Here is a 13,173-nt window from a genome sequence, read left to right as displayed (position 1 = left end):
ATGGCCTCAACACCCTTATCACTTAAACCTGGTGTCTTCCAAGAAATAACCACACTCTTAGTTACTTGAAGCTTGGAACCTTGATATCTTCTTATGGTTCTTTTGAACTCCAATCTAGGCTTCTCCTTGGCCTGACTCCATTTAGGAAATTCCTTGATCCTACCAGAGACCCTTATCAGTGGCCATGACTCACTGTGGCTGTCCCTGGGGAAGGGGCCTCTATGTGGACAGGAGTTGTAGCAGGCTGGTGGGCAAGGCCCCCACCAATTGTAAAGAGGATGTAAAATCAGAAGAGGCTGCCCCAGATGTGAGATTCTATAAATCCCATGCTCTGAACTGTAGAGACAGTCACAAAGTTAAAACACAGTTTTATTTACTCATTTATAAATATTGTGTTTACAGGCATCATATAGATGTGAATATTATTATTCCCAAACTTTGAAACACAGAATACGCAATACTATATAATAACAACCAGTAAAACAAAACCGTTCATCTTAGGGTTGAAAGGCCACTCAAAATTGCATAAAAATACATTCAGTTCACAAAGCAAGTCTGGCTTCTTCTCCCTAAACACCCCCAACCCCACCCCATCCCTGGTGTATCTACAGTGGACTGAAGTTAATCCATACAACTCAGTTGAAAAACAGTTATATCTGGTGCGTTAACCTTGGTGGAAATAGGGTGAAGGGTGGCGTAAAGACACAAAATGCTACCACTAAAATGGGAGAGGCATGGAGACACCAGGGTGATTCTTTTCACCCCTGTTGATCAAGGTCAGGGCAAAGACAAGAAGGAAGGAAAACCATAAAGCCAAAGTCTTGAGTGTGAACTACTCAACTGAGCATAGGCCGTATCTTCACCAAGAAGGATGCAAGGGTGAAACATTCCTTCCTTCTGCAGGGAAATCATTGCCTGGTGTGCCAGCCAGTGGTAGGCACAACCTTTCAAAAGTTCAAGGGATGCTAGCTAGAAAAGGAGGTATTCTGGATTGCTGCATCCTCTCAGAACCTTCTCCTACCCCGCAGCCTGCCTCCTGGTGTCTTTTTTCCTCCAAACTCTCTTTACGTGGCCTCTCTTCATGAGAAGGCAAGCGGGAATCGGTTCCGGGTTTCAGTAGAGTGGGAGAAAGGACAGGCAAAGGCACAGATATTAGGCGAGAGTCAAGCTACTTCTGGCCCTAGCATGTCCCTTGTTCAGGAACATGGGCCCAGGGGACCGGCACTCCGACTCTCAACTCTGATTTTGGGAGAACATTAGCGGCTCTTAAGAGGCTCCCCACCATCAGTGTGCCTTTCCTGAATCCTTGCTCTTTGAATGGGCTGAGCTGTTGCCACCAGATGCACTGATACACTGATTAGGTTTGTGCTGGGAAGACACACTTCTGTTTTAAGCTATAAACAGTCTCAGGACAAAGAGTAAACCAGATATGGCTACTCATAGTCTCCTTGGCCAGGCTATGGAGTCATACGGGCCTACAAGTCAAACCTCATCTCTGAGGGGACATTAGCATAGCCAGGGAGCTTTGAAACTGGAAGAGGGGACAGTGGTGGTGGTGGTGGTAGTTGGTATATCCAACTTCTCCAGGAATCTTGGCTGATTCATGGAAAACCACCTCTCTAAAGCACTCTCGGCTCCAAGTGAGAAAAGCAAGGAATTAAGAATGTGGAGGGAGATGAGAGGGAGAGGAGTGAAGTATATGTTTATTCTGGAAGGACATAAGAGCATCCTGATGTCACCTTAAGGGGCCACCCAAGCAAATCTTTATTGGAAACATCAGGGAAAAATTTGGAGGAGAAATAACAGAAGATATCACTCTGGCGGATTCACAGTCCAGAATGATAAGCAGATGAATCGGGGAACAGCTCAAATAGGTCCTTTGGGGGATTAGAAGTGAGGGGGAAAAACAAAAGATAGAATTTAATAATATACTTGGATAAAATTGGTTTCTGAGTTCTCATTTGTAATCAAGTATATGCCAGACCTCATTTTAAAAGCTCTGGGCTAGCAAATGTGCATGTGAACACACATAAGCTAGATGCAAGAGTTATCCCTAAATTGCTAAACCTTTTTAGGTAAGGCCAAAAACATTCATTAATGGTATTGTCTTTAGACACACCCACCTCTTACTTACAGTTCTCCCGAAAGAGGGCTTCCGGGACACCGGGTTGTAAGCCAAACCTGGGTTCTATGTTTGCCCTCAACCCCAACTCTCAAAGGAGAAATGAATGCATCTTCTTTTACCATGCAGCTGCCGGCTGGTCAAGATTCTGTTTTTTCTCAGCCCTCAGAAATCACCTCATTCCTAATAGCTGTGACCAACAGTTCCTGGACTACAATGAAGTTGAAGTTGATCTATTTTCCAATCTAATCAGAACACAAGAGATCAATAGCTGTCCCTGATAGGGTCTACTGCTTCCTGAGCAGTGTCAATACCCATTAAGGAAGCTGATTAAAATCTCTGCTCAGTTGGAGCCTGAGGGATGAAGTCACCAGTGAGACAGAACTCTGTGTGCCGAAGCTTTGGTTCTGTGAAACTCTCTTCCTTCCCAGTACTTGCAGCTTCCACCCTGCTCTATGCCCAAAGCCCCTGGGCCTTCTGCCTTCTTCCCATCGCAGCACACAGCCATCTCCACTTCCAGGGTCTCTGCCCTTTCACTCCAATTACACCAGGTCCTGTAGGAGGCTTGTGAAAGCCAAGTGCTGTTCCATGCAATGTGGTTGTGTGGACTCCGGGTTTGTAAACACTTACTGCTTTGGTAGTCTCCTCTTCAGACCTGCTTTGAAGGAAAGATCATCTTGAATGGTATCAGAACCTCCTACTTCTGATAGTCCAAAATCCAGAGGGGCAGCTCAATGGAACTAAAGATTGAGGTTCTTATCGAGGAAAATTTTCTTGCTGCTGTAAGGCAGAGTTCAAGACAATGAACCAGATGGTGCTAAGCAGAAAAACTATTAGTCTGCTATTTGGGTGTGAAGAGCCAATGTAGACCACATTTTGAGAAAGCTGAGGAAAGGTGGTTGAGGAAACCTATGAAGCAGCAGGTCTATTTCCTATTAAAACAACTTGTCCAAAGGCTGCCTGCAACAAATTGCTTTCTATCCATTTCTCCATGAGCTCCAATTTCCACCTCTGCAGGCTTTAATATTCTTACCAAGCCATCAGGAGGGAAAGCCATTGCAACACCATTCAATTACCCTCAATATTAAATTCACTTCCCAACAAGGATGAGAAGTCAACCTTGATGTGCTCATGTTAAACAGTTTAAATCCAGAAGAAAACAAAAAATTTTGGACTTGGATTTTTGAGATTAGAAAGAATTTTTGAAGCAGAAATCCCAGTAAGTGTTCTGATCTTCCTAAGAATGAATAAATCACAGAATTTTAAGCCAAAAGGAAAGGGCACATAAAGATTATCCAGTCCAACCTCATTTTACAGACAGGGAGGGTGACCTGCCCAAAGTCACATGACTAAAAGGAGAAGGTGTAGCCTTGGAATACGATGTTCTGACTTCTAGGGTCTTTTTTCTGTTGCCTTTTTCTGTCCTCAAAGCTGCCTTGCTTATTGGGTTAGAAGAACTCACATGAGGGGTTAGACCCTGCCTTGAAAATCTGTACGGTGGGCTGGGCATGGTGCCTTACTCCTGTAATCCTATCACTTTGGGAGGCCCAGCCAGGTTGATTGCTTGACCAGCAGTTCAAGACCAGCCTGGGCAACATGGCAAAACCCCATCTCTACAAAAAAATACAAAAATTAGCTGAGCATGGTGGTGCATACCTGCGGTCCTAGCTGCTCGGGAGGCTGAGGTGAGAGGATCCCTTGAGCCTGGGAGGTGGAGGTTGCAGTGAGCTGAGATCACACCACTGCAATCCAGCTTGGGCAACAGAGTATGGTGACTAAGATCTGCAATAATAACTGGGCCTAGATTTAGGCCAACTGCACCACCTCTGATTGATAAGTGTGTCCTTAAAGTGTGGTCAGTGCTGGCATAAACAATGGGGTTTGAGGGCCCCTGATGATATCTCTGAGGGAAGGATATCAGGGCTCCTGCAGTGTTACTTCACTGAAAAGCTCCAGTGGAACCAGTGGCTCATCCGGTAGAGTAGAATTTCCCTTTCCTTTTTGCTTAAATGCTGAATCCTTTCTGCTTTCTTTTTCCTCTTTGCACCTTTGGAGGTGCAAAGCCACCTGGAAGCTGAATAACTGGCAACACTTTAAATAGTTCTCTCTTCTCCAGGCTTCTTCTGCTCACTCCATGCCCACCTCAAGGGTGCTGACACTCACTAGTGGCCTGGACCGAAACACTGGCCTTTCTCTGAGAGGAGACAGTGTCTGTCTGTTGCTAGGAGAGGCTGCAAAGAGGCCAAAAATCCAGACACCTAACAAAGTACATGGCTTTGAGAGTTTCTTCTTCCATCATCTTTGGCTCAATTAAATGCCCCTAGTGGAGAAACGGTCAGTAGTTCACACACACTTTCATGGGATCCACAGACTATTAAGTTGAGTTTTAGCTTCCTTGCTTCCTGAGTGGAACCATCTAATAAGCACATGGTTTGGGGAAGGGAAATGGGTAAAATGTTGCAAAACAGTGATCTGAAATCTCACTAGTGGCCTCAGATAGCAATACATGAATCTAAGTCTTCTTAAACTTGGGGTGGGAACTAGCACAGAAACCACAGAAAACCCAGAAGAGAAGCAAACACATCCTGCAGTTGGAAGACAGGGAGGTTCTAGTGAACATCAAATGAGAATGGCCCACTAGAGAATCTGGTGCACTAAGTAAGCCCAAAGCAAGTCTATTCTTTAGATTCTTTAGTGGCAACACCCTGAGATTTGCGTAACCCTTTCGCTAGAGACTGGGATGGGGCTAGGGATCATCATACTCTGGAGCTATCTGGAAAGGGATCAGCAGCCCTGGAAAAACAAACTTTAGCCACAGAATCTCTGGAATGGCCAAATCATTACTTTCAAAGGTGTGGCTCGGTTTTTGAAAAATAACAAATTAATGAAAACAGAGTTGTGCCAAGAACATTCTCTTTCCCATTCTGATATTTCATGTGAAGACTCTAAGTTAAGTGATAAACCTGTGCCACATGTTGTTGGCCAAGTCTGCAGCTATTTATTCAGCTTGAGCTGCCTGGGGTGCTCATGAGTGTCCAAACCAGCAGGTGAGGACTGCGGATTGTGGCCACTGAAGAGGCCAGTGGTAGGTACCTGTCCAAGCAGCACAAGAAAAGGGAGACCTGTTGATGCCAGTATCCAGAGAGAATTGCTGGCTAGTAGAAGGCCTATAACTACCACCTCATGGGGCTTCCAGACAATGCAGTTATGAAGGAATGGTATTTTATTTCTGGAGATAGACCAGAAATCAGTTCATCTAATAAAATTAAATGCATAAGAGAAAGTACCTGAAATTACCTAGGACAGTTTACACTTACTTTCATGAGTTCCTGGCCATAGAATCCAGTATTCCTGAGATTGAAAAGCTTGCAAATTTCTTGTTACAAGGAAAACTTTCTGGCAAGAAAAGTCAGCTTTAACATGAAAGGGCCATGTGAAGTGGCAGGGGTGCAACACCAATCTAAGAGTTTTGAGAATCTGCCCCCAATGCTTTTGAAAGGCACAAACAGATCTGAGGGGACTCTCTGTAACCCCTTTCTCTGGTCTATTGAGTGGAAAAGGGTCAAGATGTATTCCCAATAATCCAATTTTCTTTTTTTGAGAAAGCAGTATCATCTTCTTTCCCCAATACTCAAAATGTTCCAGGATAATCAATAAGTCAACACCTTATGTTGATTTCCTCTCCCAGAATGAAGGAAATGCTTATGGTGAAAGATATATAACTTATTACTCTAATTTAGCATTCCCTGAGAACTGAACTTACAGTACTCCCATGATAATCCAAAGTCCCAAGATAGTAGCAGCTTCTCTTGAAAAATGGTTGGAAATGGAAGACAGAATTTTATATACTCTAAAAATGGGGTTTTGTCAGAGGAAACATATCTCCTGTTATGGAATTGGGATCTTGAATTACAGCTTCTAGTTTAAAGAGCATGTGATGTTTCAGAGGGAGGGCCATGGACAGCTACACGTCATGTCAGGAAAGGAATCAACAGACAGAGGTAGTGTATGTTAAGGGAATGAACCACTCTAAACACTGAATATCATTGGTAACCCTAAAATGATGAGGATTTAATGACTTGCACACTCAAGTGAACCAAGGGATAAAGCTCCTACAAAAGGAAAATACTGTAAGTATTAATGCTAGGTTCTCATCAAGAACTAATAGTTTAATTTTGCACTGGATTTGTAGAATATTCTTTCCAGGCCTGGGCATGATATTTTAAAGGCTAGTTTTGTCTAGAGGAGGATGGCCAAGATGTGATAGGAAAGAAAAGCATGCCATATGAGGAATGACTGAAAGGACTAGGGTAACAGCAGCTCAAAGTAAGACTGAGGGGGAGACCACCCACTGCACATATCTGAAGAGTTGTTAAAGAGTTGCAGATAGTAGATCTGGACTACAAGGAGAATCCACAGGCAGACTTCAGCTGATATCAGGAAAAACTCTCTTGATTAGAGTTGCCCAACTTTTGAGTAATAAATGCATAGCCACCAGAGGCTACCTGACCATGCCCATGGGTCAAAGCTGTGGTAGCAGGGGTCCCTGTGACACAATAATAGAAAGCTGGACCTAATGACCTCTGGGCCTTGCCACTCTAAACTTCCATGACTCTCATCAATGGGTTGAAAGTACTTCATTCCATTAAACCTCTATTAAGTGCCATTTCCCCTATTAATTTCCAAGAAAGTAAATCTCTCCGCTAAATCTAACCACTGGAAATAATCAAATTCACCACTATTCTCACAGCCCAGTGGGCTGCCATCTTCCACCTTCTTTGCCACAATGTTGCAAGTGGCCTCAGATACTTGTCACCATATGTGTCTTTCCAGCCTGCTTCCACTTCCTAGTCCATCTCCCAACAATCTCCCCTCCACACCTCTCATTCCTCCTTGCACTGACTTCATTTCTCATTAGAAGCAGGTGTCAGAGCGAAGAGAGGAAAACAAGGTCAAGGAAGTGAGGCAGAATGGGGTATTCAGAGCCAGATTTTCTTATAAAGAAAATCACTTTGAAGGGGGAAGTGGGAGATGAAAACAATGAGCTGACACTTATGCCACAGTCTAGCTTTCAGGGCAGTGGTGCTGCCACCAAGGCACCAGAGTGATGATTTTCTTGTCTCCAGAATAATGATTCCCCACAACGGCCAAAGACAACTGAGGTCAGGTGCTCTGTCCTAGCTTTTATCCCATTGAGTGAGGGGGTGGGGGAGGGAAAAAAATAAAAGGATAGAAAGGAAAGGAATAAATGAAGCCAGGGCCATTTGAGCCTTGAAGAAAGGGCTAGGTATGAGGGAGGAATAAAGGTTAAAACTAGTTAGGGAGATTACTGGGTGTTGATAGAAAAAATAAAAGTCAGTTCCTGAGAGGTGAAGAAGAATAGAGCACCTCAATGCAGTCACTGTCACCTTGGATGCTAACAGCTCCGGAGGCCATCTGATGATCAATTCAACATCCTGCTGTTTCTCTTGACACCCCAATCAGGATCCCGGAGTGGCTACCACAAGACTCACCTATATCAGAGGACACTGGGTCAATGTAAAAAGCTGAAGGATACTGATTTGGGTAGAAGCCTTATATGTTTGGACCAAATCCAATGTGGACAAAGTAGCTGAGCAGCAGGAAGTTCAGGGGTCCACAGCTGAGCCTAGTGTACTCCCCAGAGCATTCTCCAGATGGCTCGAATTATCACAATCATGCTTCAATTAAAACTGTCATAAAACTTGGGATAGGGGTTTTGAAAGAACAGGGCATTGAAAGTGCAGAGAAAATGTAGAGTGTATAGAGGTGACTGAAGAGGGTGTTAGAAAGAAGTGTCCTTCCACCAAAACATCCATTTCTTTTGGTTGGAAGGCAAGGACTGGAAAAGAGGGGTGGGGGCAGCAAATACTGTCCCTTTGTTTCCTCATAAATCTGGAGCCTAGCCTATTTGGACAGTTTGCTGATGACTCTGATGAGGGCACCATTTTCATCTTTCAGCCTCTGGTTGTCGGATTTCAGTTCTGTTAACACCTGTAGGGTGACAGAGGGAAAGGTGAGTTAGAGCCTGGCAGGATCCTCCTTTGCCCTCCCTGACCAGGCCAGGCCAGCCTGGTGATCAGGGCCTTTTGAGACAATGTGTCTCATGGTCCCTTCTCCAGGGATAAAATTCCTTTCAATCTTCCTATTTATTGAGTTGGTATTATTAATCTTTAGGGAGATTATAGCCCCTCCATCTTTTGAGCTGGCATATTTAGCAGTAATATCTTATTTTTTCATAGGCAGACCTCACATTTCACACTATATATCCTTTCATTCTATTGAATCAGTTGAATCAGTAACCACTTTCAATTTCTCCTGCCCTTAAACTCACCCCTAGTCTAAAGAAATTGGGGAGAGAGCCAAAATGGGCTAGTGAGGACATAGGGAAAGAATTCAGAAAGGAGGTGGTGGTCAACTAGAAGAGTTAAAGGAGGATACTGCTTCACATCTCATCAAAAACAAGAGCAAAGGCCACGGAGGCAGCACTCGGCTTTCCTGCCATATGCACAAGATGATTTAAGGGTCCTCCACTTGGTGCCTTCGGTGAATAATCCTCCAAATTCTCGCTGACCATACTATACACATCCACTGTCAACCATTAAAATTCAGAAAACTTACAGTCACAGAGTTGTCAGGCACAGTGAACACTAGGCATGTATTTAATCCTTGCCAAAGCTCCCCACTGACAGTCACCAAAGGATACCCAGAGGACTTATCAGCAGTTTTAGGGGATGGCATTGTAATTCACAGAAATAGATGCTTGTCAGGCAGGGGAGGGAGTGGAAACTCAATTTTATCAGTTCTGCCATCTTGGAACATTACACATACTATTGTCTAACTTGTGAAAAAAAGGAAAACTAACAGCCTCAAGTCCCATCCTGGAAGTCCAAGTCTTTGTTACATGATCAGGCACTTTTGACAAGTATGCTGTGCATCTGAAAAATCCTAATGGGATGTTGATAAGGGCACAGTTTATGTGTGGGTCCCACTGGCAGCAAGAGCGATTTAGGACAGTGGGTAAGTGTATCACCACTATGCAGGCTACAGAAAGCTTCATTTGTATCTGTTCAATACAGGTGTCCTTTGACTAGTCATTTAAACCTACAGGACCCCAGGGGCAGGTAATGCCCCCAGTAAAGGGTGACCTGGGCTGAGGTGTTATGAGGCCTATTTAGTTCTAGCTCTGGCTCTGCTATTAACCACTTAGGAGATCTAACTGTGCCTTAAGGAATATAATCTGTTTCCTTGATCTCTCAGGGAAGATACAGGTTAAATTATATAAATATATGTGTATGTACACAAATATGCATCACAGATACATAATTTGTATCAAGGAAATAAAAGGAAAATTACTGAATATCTATAATGTGGACGGCACTGTGCTAGAGGGTCTCCCTAGTGCCTCATGAGATTATGATACAGTTGTTATCCCGATTTCTACAAATGAGGAAATGAAAAGTGCCAGAACTAGTTCAAGGCACCCAGCAAAGCTAATACTGAATCCCAATGTGCCTGACTCCAAAGATCCTTCTTTTATTACACGTGGGATGGAAAACAAAACACCAAAAATGTTTGACGCCTAGAAACTGAAATTCCAGCATTGTCTTTGTCACTAGTGATCTATTACTTTAGGCAGATCACTCACCTTCTCTGCATTTCTATTTTTGTGCTTCTATAAGAACAACAGTCTCTGTCCTACTCTCTCCTATGGTAGGGACTCTGTGAGGCTCACAGGAGGTAACAAATGTGGAAGTGTGTTGACATACATACTCAGCTTTACGATACTGAGTGTTCCTACAATCACTGTGAGTTTTCTCATGACTGTGGGAGGGCAGGCAAATAATCTGCAAACTTTATTAAGAAGACTCTGATCCAGAAAATATAAAAATAAACTTGCAGTCCTTTGACCCTGGTCTCCTACCTCTGATTTAATCAAAGCAGCTCTGGCTGCCCTCTCCTTCATTCTTCTATCCCTGTAGCTTTGTCTACCAGACTGAATACTTGGAAACTCATTTCAATGAGATTTTTAGAAAAAACCCAGGATGGCCTCATGTTTCCGTGTTCAATCTGCTCTTTAATGCCCCATCCTGGGGCTGCAGCTTGGGTATAACTGAGACTGTGAAAGCCACATTTCCATAATAGGATTCCATAGGTAGGAAGAAGCTATATATGGCAATGGATTACATTTCCTTGCTTAGCAGCTCATCAAATCAGAACTGAGCTGCCTTAAAAAATGTATAAACAACTTGTAGAGTCTTGTAGAGTTTTAGTGATTTATTTCCACATTAAGAACTCAATTCTTTGAAAAAAAATTTGGACAAGGCAGTTTTGCAGCTGCAACATGCTACAATTGACATCTAAAGGGAGTGGCAAAAAGTGTAAGAGGTGGAATGTAGAAATCAAGGCGGGGCGAAAGCCTTACAAAGTTCAAACTCAGAAGAGAGGGGGAAATGAACAGTGTTATCTGATATCCACTTGAAGTTAAATAATGGATAAATAAGAACACATGTGAAAGTACGATATAAGTATGAAGTTTAACAAAGCTTTATCATTTTAAATCTCTGGATCTTAGTTTCTTAATTTTTAAGTTCCCAGCTTACCACAATTTGGTGTTAAAGATACCCTGGGCAAATAAAATTAAGTACACATTTCTCAACTATTACTTCTTACAGTCTTTGAGGAATGTGTTAAAGAGGAAGGGGCTATAGGGGTCCTAAAGCTTCAGAGACATAGGGCAAGGTTAGCCGTAGGTTGAGAGGGACTCAGGATGAGTCTTACATGAGCTGTCTTGCTTTTAACTACAAGGAAAGTGGGAAGGGAGTTCCCTCTGGTATTTTGTTGGTAAGTGGTTTGCTCTACATGCTGAGATAAGATGATTTTTCCAGGGAACTATTAAAAGAAAAAAAGGTAGAGCAAAATCTCTCGATTGCACTGCCAGTTTGGCTTAGTTATCTCATCCTTCCTTCTGGCAAGAATCGGCAAGCTTTTTTTGTAAAATGCCAGACAACAAGTATCTTAGGATTTGCAGGTCAAACAGTCTCTGTTGCTACTCCTCAGCTCTGCTGTTGTAGCACAAAAGCACCCACAGACATAACGATAATATGTAAACAAATGAGTATGGTTCAGTTCCAATAAAACTTTTATTTTGGACATTGAAATTTGAATTCCATATAATGTTTGTGTTCATATGTTGTAAAATATTATTCTTCTTTTGATTTCTTTTTTGACTGTTTGTATGGCTTATGGGCCATACTGGTGGGTCACAGTTTGCTAACCCTTGCTATGGTCATATACCAGGCAATGGCTTTCTTCAGAGCAGCAAAATCTTTTGGTAGGTAAATGGCTCTTCAGAAGTTAGGCTTTGACAAGGACGTCACAGTGCTGAGAAAGCAGAATGCTGCCCTTCCTCCCTCAGCTGTAATACTGGGGGCACAGTGTAGTTGCTCAATAGATCCTTCTCGCATTGTTTGGGCCGTATGCTTAACAAATGGTGAAAACTGTGCCAAATACGCAGACAGCTTATATTACAGTGGTGAAAAGTTTGCACTCTGGAACCTGACATGTTTGGTTTGAATTTTGGTTCTATCACTTACTCTCGGAGTGACCTTGGGCAAGTTATTTAATCTGTGACTCAGTTTTTTTTCATTTTACAATAATGGTTTTGGAGAATAAATGAGAAAACTATATAAAGCATTCAGCACAGGCCTTAATAAATGACAACTGTTAAGGATATTAACTACTGAAAGCATGAGACCTAGTTTTGCCCCATATCCTATACGATCTTGCAACAAAGGGATACTAAAAATAACTGGGACTTTTTTTGGGGGGTCCCTAGTTTGCCCTAAGTAAAAATTTCCAGGAATCTGAGGCTAACTTTAAAGCATGGAGTCTGGACCTAACAGTGGCTGCTTACAGCCAGGTCATGGTAGGACTTCCCTTTCAATTTTCTTTCTGCCTATGACAGCATCTACAGCAGGATATTAGCTCAGTCCTATGATAATTCGGGTGATTCAGTTCTAGTGGATATTAGTTGCCAGCTACTAACCCTGAAGGCAAAAGCAAACAGGCTGAAAGAAAGAACAGGCTCTGGTCAGGACTAATTAGATTGTTGCTGACAATTAAAAATTCATCTCAGAGGAGTGGTGACCCCATCATACCATCTTGAGATAGAAAAACCAGTTGTCTGTGAGCTTGTCTTTCAGATCCATAGCCAGGGAAAGGTTCCAGTTTGCCAAGCACATTTTTAGTTCTCAGTTGAAAATAAATCCCTGCTCTCTGCTCCACTGCCTGCCATCTCCTTTGCAAAGCTGGCCCCATTAGGGAGGGCCTGGCTCCATGAGGGTCACATTTATATAGGCTGTGTTCTGCCTCACAGCCCACACACTAAGGACAGGGAGGGGCACATCTCTAGGGCCCAAAGATTTGTGACAGGAATGAGAGATATGCCTCCTAAGGAGGGAGAAGAAAGCAAAGACTACTGCAGAAGGAGGCAAAGAATGCTTATCCAATTATGCTTGAATAGTGGGATGGAGAGTGTTTTTGCTGGTAGTAGAGCTGGGCAGGAACAGTTCCAACCTTGAATTTTAGTCCTCTCCATCGGTAATGTTGTCAGCCATGAGGACCGTCTGGTATCCAAAGGGCTGTGATTCTTAACCATGGTTGTACAAAGAATCAACAGGAGAGCTTTGAAAAAATACTGATGCCTGGGTCTCAACCCAGACCATTGATTATTTGGGGATGGACCCAGACATCCTTATGTGTATATGTTAAAAGCTATGTATATGTTTAAAATATACCCATAGGTATATGTTAAAAGCTCCTAGATGTTTCTTGCAGCCAAGACTGAGAGCCCCTGACCTTGGTTACCCAAGGCCCAACCCCAACTGCTCCAAGGGAGCGGGTTGCACTTGGGTTACTATTGTCTAAGAAAGATCAATCTCCATTTGGCAATGACCCTGTCAATGAAATATGTATATGTGCATGTACATAGGTATATGCACACACTGTGTATACCTATGTGTAGCTGAGTG

General features: G+C 43.0%; 1 protein-coding gene across 1 annotated transcript in view; it reads right to left on the bottom strand.

The window, feature by feature from the left end:
* Positions 1 to 351: 351 nt before the first annotated feature.
* Positions 352 to 13,173, bottom strand: part of PPP1R12B (protein phosphatase 1 regulatory subunit 12B) — a 245,413-nt gene continuing 232,591 nt past the window's right edge. The window contains 1 exon segment of the mRNA XM_017896485.1: positions 352 to 8,134. Coding sequence (XP_017751974.1) covers positions 8,048 to 8,134 — 87 coding nt within the window. The 3' untranslated portion in view covers positions 352 to 8,047.

Source organism: Rhinopithecus bieti, unplaced genomic scaffold (genome assembly GCF_001698545.2).
Source record: "Rhinopithecus bieti isolate Rb0 unplaced genomic scaffold, ASM169854v2 scaffold_24392, whole genome shotgun sequence".
NCBI classification, from domain to species: domain Eukaryota; kingdom Metazoa; phylum Chordata; class Mammalia; order Primates; family Cercopithecidae; genus Rhinopithecus; species Rhinopithecus bieti.
Note: the sequence above shows the minus strand (reverse complement) of the source record. Positions and strands in the feature narration are given on the sequence as shown.